Source organism: Aquarana catesbeiana, linkage group LG10 (assembly GCF_042186555.1).
Source record: "Aquarana catesbeiana isolate 2022-GZ linkage group LG10, ASM4218655v1, whole genome shotgun sequence".
In the NCBI taxonomy this organism is placed as follows: domain Eukaryota; kingdom Metazoa; phylum Chordata; class Amphibia; order Anura; family Ranidae; genus Aquarana; species Aquarana catesbeiana.
In genome coordinates this window covers 47,367,120-47,376,349 of record NC_133333.1, presented here as the reverse complement: position 1 = coordinate 47,376,349, position 9,230 = coordinate 47,367,120, and the positions used below count along the sequence as shown (strand labels likewise).

General features: G+C 40.0%; 1 protein-coding gene across 1 annotated transcript; it reads right to left on the bottom strand.

Annotated features, from left to right (window-relative positions):
* Positions 1-2,842: 2,842 nt before the first annotated feature.
* LOC141110025 (trypsin-3-like) lies at positions 2,843-8,146 on the bottom strand. The gene is made up of 5 exons (XM_073601270.1): positions 7,971-8,146; positions 6,416-6,581; positions 5,679-5,938; positions 4,645-4,781; positions 2,843-3,334 (listed from the first exon to the last, which is right to left on the bottom strand). The coding sequence occupies exons 1-5, from the start codon at positions 8,119-8,121 to the stop codon at positions 3,185-3,187; spliced, it is 864 nt and encodes a 287-aa protein (XP_073457371.1). The 5' UTR covers positions 8,122-8,146; the 3' UTR covers positions 2,843-3,184.
* Positions 8,147-9,230: the final 1,084 nt, after the last annotated feature.

The window sequence follows — 9,230 nt, the reverse complement described above, 5'->3', positions numbered from 1 at the left end:
GGGGAAGGTGTGCTCTGACTGTTTGATGAAAGAAAGAAGTCAAAAGACTTCTTGCTTTCTCCAGAATATCAGCCAGTTTCAGGCTTCTCACTCTGATTCTCCACTTCTGAAATGGTGAATCAGAAAGTGAGAATTCTGTCACAGATCGCCAGTGAGGTGCTGAGATCGCACCTTCATAAACTGGCCGTTTCTGTGAAGTCAGTTACAAATTCTCACTGTGCTGAGATAATCAGCCGAGAACATGTTCTCCGCTGATTATCTCAGTTTCATAAACTGGTAATGAGCTGGATCAGCGGTGAGACTCGGGATCGCCGCTGATCTCAGTTTCATAAAAGGACACCAATGTGATCATGACAGTATCATCTCTGGTATATGAAGCTGCCCCAGCCGGATGATATGCAAACATATGCGATGCATGTTCAGTGATCTAAATGACGGGACTGCAGCGTCCCATAGAAAAATCTCACCCACCATTTTGTTGGCTTCCGCTGTCCGTACGTGACCATAGGGTTGATACCAAACGGCTCCTCAGATCTCCAACAAGCCGGTCTCAATTCAGGCAATTGAAGCAATCATCCAGGTATGTATTGATTCAGATTTTCCTGGCTGTAGATATGGCTGTTGGATATAGCTCTGATATACACTGGTCCTCAGTGAAGCCCTCCCCCGCTCCGTACAGTGAGGAGTGGAGCCTGGATGGAGGCTACATATGTGTGTTCGCAGGGCCAAGCTGCCAAACACCTTGATGTCGTATTATGTAACATGTCATTAGCAACCATTTATAGCTCAGTGTAATTTTATATTTAAATTAGCTAAACACATTGCAGTGGCATCAAAACAGGAGTACATAGTCTTACAGTTTTTCTTTAGAAAGCAGCCACAGCCTGAGTAGAAAAGCCTAACCTAATGGCAGCATGCTGTAGAGAAGAATCATTTCTCCCTGGGTGGAAGCAGCTGTCTTTCTGTAGTGGTCCAACATATCCCTTCATGTGTCAGACCTAAAACTCTGTTAGGAGAAAAATGTGTGCAGCTTATTGGAGGGATTTAGCTCTAACTCGGCAGAGGGTGTATCAGATCTCTGCAGAGTCAACTTCTTCCACATAGAGAGCAACAGTCCCAACTCTAGAACTTGCTGACTGGGGAACAGGCTTTTCTACTCAAGCTGTGACTGCTATTTAATGAACATGAACCATTAGACTTTCCACATACTCCTGCAATGTATTAGGCTGATTGAACCTAAAAGTTCAATTGTGCTTTAAACAGAAACTGCTATGGTTTAGAGTTGGTTTAATTTGACATTTTTTGGAAATCTGTGGTGAGGAAGCATTGAGAATAAAGTGGTGGCAAACCTCTGAAATGGAAAATGAAAAAGCATATCCTTCTACAGTGTATACTTGCCCCAATCCATAACATTTAGTGTGCATCCTGTCTATTGTCTCCTTCCTCTGCTATATGCATGAGTCAATTCTGACAGGTTGTGCCAACTCTAAGAGATCCAGGGGGGTGGGGAGGGGAGCTCCATCACACAGCCTGTGATTAACAGCCTAAGCTGTTAATATCCTGAGGAAGACTTGGTGATGAAATGCGTCTCGCTGAAATGACGTCATATGCAGGAAACACAAGAAGTACCAGGATTCATGCCTGAAAGATAGGAGCTGGTGTTTATATTGTGTTATCAGAGTAAAATATGTTTTTGATGGTAATACTACACTATGGGAGCATTTTTGTTTTATACAGTATGTCTGTCCTATATTGAGGAGTGGTGGAGGAACAATGGTGGGTTTTGTGGACTACAACTGAAGGAGGAGATTAGGAAGAATGGAGGATTCTGGTTGATCCTATTTTGGAGAATATAGGGTGGGAATCCTAATGGAAAGAATAGGAACCTGGATGTCCTATGAACCATATCTGCATAAATAAGTGGTTATGGACATTTGGTGAGCCTTTTATTTTTAGGTGAAGTGTCACAGACTTGTGGTAATTTTTTCATGATTTGAGCTTGACAGTTTGGAAATTAGGCTCCGATTATTTCTGTTGCATTTTATAATTTATCTGTTGTCTATATGGGAAATTTAACTTGGATGTACGAAGTGTGACAGATATGTGATTTTTTACTGTTGCTATAACATATGTTTTGACTGTGTTACAGCATTTGTTGGGTTTCAGTTTATCATTTGCTTAATATTGATATAGCACTAGTTCACTTATACAGTCATACTGTTCTGTTCTCTTTATTCCACTCTAAACAACAGCTGTATCGCTAAACAGTTACATGGCTGTGGTAAAAATATAACATCTTGGTGACTCAGACTTATCGGTGTTCAGTTATGCACATGAGAGCCCTAAAAACCACAAGAAAAAGAATACTACACAAATAGACAAAAAAACGGACTTTGTAGGCATGGAAACAATGGAGAAGTGAAAAAAAAATAAATTCAAAATATTTATTGAAAAAAGTACAATATATAAACACTATGTTCAAAAAGAGATAAAAAACCCAGAGTACAGCACCCGGCCATCTCCCAGGGGCATACGTGTATATAGTCACTTTCACGCATTGCATACTGTTAAAGGCTGTATTTTATGCTTGCCAGCAGTGCTCAATCTCACCAAGGCTTACTGCTTTTTTGGGATGCTGGACACCTCAGCACCATTGTCCTGATGGTCTCCCCTCCTTTTGTCACAAGACATATGCGGGCCCCAGCTTGAGGATATAAAAGATATAAAAAATTTAAATATTTTCCACCACGGGGATTTTTATACGAGGCCTACCAAATCAAAGACATTGAGACTTGTTCTCTGTTTCTCTTTTGTTACGCCTTTGAACCTTGATCGTGTCCTGAAGAAGCCTCACGCCGAAACGCACAGACGCACAAGGGCTCACTGTACTAATTGTATCAGCTTTATATTTTTTATCTCTTTTTGAACATAGTGTTTATATTTTTCAATAAATATTTTGAATTTAATTTTTTTTTTCACTTCTCCGTTGTTTCCATGCCTACAAAGTCCGTTTTTTTTGGCTACTTGTATAGTATCCTTTTTCTTGTCTACATATTTTCGGATGTGGCATTGTAGTGCTACTTCTTCCCATTTTCCCTAAAAACCACAGTTAGAGCAAAGTAATATAGACACTGAGAAAATGTGCAATGCTTTAATATACATTTGCTTTGGTGTAACGTTGACTTCAGTATTTCTCAATAACATTCTTAATCCAGTCAAAATAGATGCAGACTTTGGTATAGACACCAGGATATCCACTTTGCGCACATCCTTGACCCCAGGAAACCACTCCATACAGCTTTCCATTGCAAACCAGTGGTCCACCAGAATCCCCCTGTTGAAATAGAGATACATCAGTGCACGGCATTACCAAAAGCATAAGGAAATATATGGAATAAACCACCCTCCAGTTTCTAAAAGTATGTATTTACCATTCTACCTCAAAGCCAGAATAAAAAAGTTATAGATGCTGGCACATTTAATTTATAAAAACACTTAAATATCATGTTTTGGTACCAAAATTTGTAGTTTAATTTTAGCTGAACAAGACTCAGTTTTGGCAGGGATGGAGCTGGAAAGTTAGTAGGGCTCGTGATTGTTTACTTGGGTCTCAAAGACCTCCTATACAGATGGCATGTGGGCAAACCTATTATATCACCAAATAGTGGGTATCAATCAAGCAGGAAAAAGGTCCAATTTCAAGTGCCAAATCTAGTCTTATGTAAACACCTGACCATTACTCCCACCTGGCATTTAATACTCCCATCTCCTCTATTGCCTGTTGCACGATCCCAACTTTCATACTTTAAGTCCTCTAGATCCTGTAAACAGCTAATTACCTCAAATCCTTGTCTGCAGCCATACTTTTGGCATGGAAACTGAGGCAAGAACTGTCAGGACCTGGTTCTGAACCTGCACCCTCTGCTGTGTCTGGTGATGTCTCTTCTTGCTGAACTACCTGAGATGCTTACAAGCACCCTGTCTGATCCATTGGGCAGTCCTGCCCTGTGCCTGGTTTCTGCTGAACATTGAGGTCCTTGCTCCTCCAATGAACATCCTACTTAGGCTATGCCTTTGCACTTTCTGTTTGTAAGATTATTGTGCTCTCACCTGCCAATATCTCGCTCTTGTCACTCATGCTGCTTTCCTTGTCTCCGCTACCACTCGTTACCAATCCTTAGCTTGTTCCTGTTGTTCAAGCTTCATTGGTGGCTGCAGCAGTCGGAATTACACTGCCACCAATGAAGCTTGGGAAAAGGGGGTTACAATTACACTGTAACAATGTAACTATAACCCCCTTTCTTCAGCTTCATTGGTGGCAGTGTTAATAATTACATTACTCTTGGGAGGCGATTACATCTCATCTCCGAGTTCTGCACTTGCCTTATACTCGCAGGGAGGAGGGCAGTAACAGAGGCGCAACACTAACAGCCGCAGTGCACAAGTAACAGAACAGTGAGCATCAGACAGACATTACGTAACACAACTTACCTTCTGATCCTGACCAGGCCACCCCTCCTGTCCTGAATGGTAGTTCCACCACTGGTTACAGCAGTCATATAGTCTGCTATGGATTTGTTTACCATCCAAGTAATGCAGTATAATTTATGAATATTGATATTTCTATTTATCTTTAATACTCACCTGGCATGAGTCTTTGCCACCTTCTAGGTAACCAGCACAGAACATATTGTCAGTGATCTTATTTGGATAAGCAGCTTTACAGCTGGAGTCCGACAAAACAGGGAGGTCAAGACACTGTAAAACTTCAGGATACTGTACTAAAAAAAAAAATAATAAATAATAGATAAAAATAAGTAAAACATATTATCAACTATAATGCAGTGTATTTTAAAATATGGGTGATGATCTACACATCAACATTTTTTCATTATCATTTACATTATTTTGGGAGATGAAGAGAGCCATTTTTCTTTTCAATGAGTATTTTAATTAAAATTGCAGTTCCAGCTAAAACAACTTTGCCCCATTTTGCATAGTGTGAATGAGGTTAGAACCTGTGCCAAGCTTGTATTTAGTTAGGTTTGAGTCACCATTTAAGTGATTTCCCCCTCACTTCTTTCCCTGGTGACCACAAAGAAAGTGAAGATTATCTTCCAAAGGGAAACAGACAGCAATAGAGACCTGACAGAATACAGTTGTGCTCATAAGTTTACATACCCTGGCAGAATTTATGATTTCCTGGCCATTTTTCAGAGAATGTGAATGATAACATGAAAACTTTTATTTCACTCATGGTTAGTGTTTGGCTGAAGCCATTTATAAATCAACTGTGTTTACACTTTTTAAATCATAATGACAACAGAAACTACCCAAATGACCCTAATTAAAAGTTTACATACCCTGGTGATTTTGGCCTGATAATATGCGCACAAGTTGCCAAGATGCGGCCAAGAAATTATAAACTCTGCCAGGGTGTGTAAACTTATGAGCACAACTGTATATATAACCTTTACCCATTCAGCTAAAATTGTGGAAAAAATTATAGCAGAGAAAGTGTGAAAAAGAGAAATACATCCTTGCTTTGAAGCCAACCTGTGCTTTGCAGGGCAAATCAAACGTTTTTCTTAAAGTATGTGTAAGCTTTAACTTTTTTTTTTTATATATAAAATTCACAGTTAAAACAAATATTTCTAAATCCAAGAAAATGAATTTACCTCCAGAGGTCTTCAGGTTTCCCCAGCCTGACACCAGGCACTGACTTCCATCAGTTGGACAGGACGTGGCTATTGGGATGGGTTGGACATACTGGTTAAACTGGGCAGGCTCAGCTAGTTTGACCATCATGAAATCATGATCTATGTAATACTGGTTATAGTAGAAGTACTGATAAGCCTTTTCCACCTGGATATGCTGCTCTGTTCCTTCTTGTTTAGTAGTATCATGTTCCCCAAGGTGAGCAACCAGATACTTGGGCCTGTGCAAGTTTGGATATAAGAAAAAAGAGGAACTGTAGATATCAAAGGGTTACTACAAATAATGTGTACAATGGTTTCTGTTAAATATTTCTTACTCCCAGAGAAAGCATCATCTCATCCTGCCATGTTGCAAGGATGTTGATAAGATACTTCCAACTATTACCGTTCATCCCCATCACAAGAGCGGACTCTGAAGAAAAAAATAATAAATGCACATTTTTTTTTACCTGCAAAAAAAATTTTGCATTTATTTATTTTTTTTAGGTGAACTTTTTTAAGGGGAATCATGCACCGAACAGTAGTACAGGGGATTCCCACTGGTCTAACTGTTCAGACAACTACAAATCTAATTGTTATGGCTAGCCCCCTCTGATCATTTTCAGGGATCCAAGCCATTTTGACTTCAGGCCACTGGATGGTTTGTGTTCAGGATTCCCAAATATTACCAATCTACAAAGAAGAATCATAGAACTTACTGCTTATAGCAATGAGCTGCAGATATGATCCACCGTGCTGTGATCAGGGAGCCACCACACCAACGTTGTCCATTATAGGTGAAATAAACCTGCCAAGGTTGGGAATGGAGGGCACACTCATAGCCATTGATGATCTTATCATCATCATCATACCGAGGAGCAGCAGCTTCAAAGGAACCAAAAAGAGTTTACAAATACTTGGTGGAACAGAGACCCAAAATTTGCTGCCAACTTTTGGGAAAATTAAAACTTTACTCCCACTTCCCAAGAGCATAAATTCATTTTCCATTTGCTCCACCACTGCTATATTCAGCCAGCAAGAGCAAACAAAATATTTCCAGGTACTTAAGGTATTGATGCTCATGCACACTGACTCTGTGACCGCACTGGATAAATCACTGACACTAGAACTATCACATGGGCAGAGTTCATAACCGTGGGTCAGCTTTGAATGACTATGTGCATTGACAGGGCAGCTCCTTTTGTTCCCGGTAGCTAAATGGGGTGAATGAAGGGCAAGTTTGTGCTTCTGGCGGAGGGTGGCTGCTGTTGTGAATGCAGCATCACAATAGGCATCATCCAGCCTCCAGCTTTGCAACAGAGATTTGTGTAGACAGGTCTGTGTAGAATGCAGGGCCAGGTCACCAGACATACAAAAGGGGACAAAATGTAGGCCATTCATGCTGAAAAAGTGACATCATCGGACTTCTATGGTCTATAGTACTACGTGCCTGGAGTTCCCCGTTCACCACCATAGTTCTAACTGCAGAGAAAAGAGACCTACCCACCTGTTTTAACTAATTGAGTATTTGAATGATTGAAAATATGTTTGAAAAATATATATTTATGGTGTATATAGTGTATGTATATATATTTATATATACTATCTCTATCCTTGCTAAAGTAATGAAAGGAAGAAATGAAGAGACTCCTAGGGCTTCTAAATATAATAACTTCTATTTTCTCTGGTGGACTTGTCATCTGTTTCTGAGACTCTTAACATAAAAAAATGCTACACTAATAGGGTTTTCAATTTATATTATCTTGTATTTACTCTATTGAATGTGTCATCTGTATCTAAGACTCTAACATCCAATAAATGCTATACTCTCTGCAAAAAAGAACCAGGGTTGCCTGGAACTTGCTTGAAGGTTTCCTTCTACACCTTTCCTTTTCCCATTATTATATATACTTTATATTATTAACAACACCCCCAACTGCCCAGGATTCTGTGAGACTGTCCCAAGATTTAAATAAAAACCCAGGATCCTTCAGGTCCTGGACATGTTCAGAGTGCTGGAATTTGTTCCACTGGCCAGCAGTGGCGTCTCCAGCTTTCAAATTTAGGGGGGGCACATGGGGGGACAGGGACAAAAGTAGGGGGGCAACTATAAAATGTATATATATATATATATATATATATATATATCCTGGGGCCCTTTACTACGACCCCACAACGGGCCCTTTCACATGTTCTGCAGTGAGCAATTATCTTTTCATGTTACAATGCAATCATCTGAGCTGCAACAGAAATTATATGAGATGGTGTATTTACCTGCAAGCCCCAGGAACATCCATATCCAGAGATAGAGCATTGCGAGCTGTTGGTAACACTTCTTGGACGAGTTGAAATGTTTAAAGGACCATGGCCAGATCAAGACAGCATTTATAAAGGTCTGCATTATGAACAGATTGCCCATTTCCATGGCTCATCTCCAGGCACCTGACTTTTCCCATATTAACTGCAAAGATATTTCAGCTAATTCCAAAAAAAAGTGACTGTTAAGTACATTTGTCATAAACTTGTTTGGTTCTCATTTATTTGGGGTAAATTTTTATACATAGAGTTGGAAAATATTTGGTGAAGCAAAGTTAAGCCTGAATCACTTTCCAGTAACTATAATGATACAGATGACATTTTTTTTTTTAATCAATTTATAGCTCCATGGAACATGCTATTTAGATTGTTATTAAAGTCTCATTTTTTTTAATTAAAGAAATAACAAACATGTCATACTTACCTGCTCTATGCAGTTGGTTTTGCAGGGAGCAGCCCAGATCCTCCTCTTCTTGGGTCCCTCTTCACTGCTCCTGGCCCCTCCCTCCTGTTTGAGTGCCCCCACAGCAAGCAGCTTGCTTGGGGGTTCCTGAGCCGAGCTGCAGCTCCGTGTATCCATTCGGACATGGAGCTGTGGTTTAACCCCACCCCCTCTCTCTCCTGATTGGCTAACTGACTTTGACAGCAGCGGGAGCCAAGGGCACTGCTGTGTCTCAGCCAATCAGAAGGAAGAGGTTGGCCGAGGGACTTGTTACGAAAAGTTAATGAACCTAATGAAAATTTGTATTTCGTACAAATCCAAATTGAATTTCGGACACGAATTACGATATACGAATCAATTCTAATACGGAATGGAACGAAATGAAATGAATTTGACGGCGCACATGTCTAGTTATGAAACCACTCTGACTTTCCTGACTGGTATGTTTGCCCTGAAATGGTGTTCCAAAATAATTAAGCCAATGATAGCCAGGAAACTATAATTTTCAGATCAACAATCTCCATATTTCACTTAGTACAGACTACCTTTAAAGTAAACCTATGATTAAAGAAATATTGGGGCTGCCATTGTGGACTTCTTTCTAAATATGTTAGCTGTCTGGTTGTTACTGATATGAAGTAAATATACAGTTCAGAAAATTCAGAAGTCCTGACGTGGCCTGTTTTCTCTGGGACTGGTGACAGTGTGTATGATATGGGTGGCTCAGTGCCTATTAGCAACCAGAGGATTGAGAGGTTGTCTTTTTGACCTCTTGA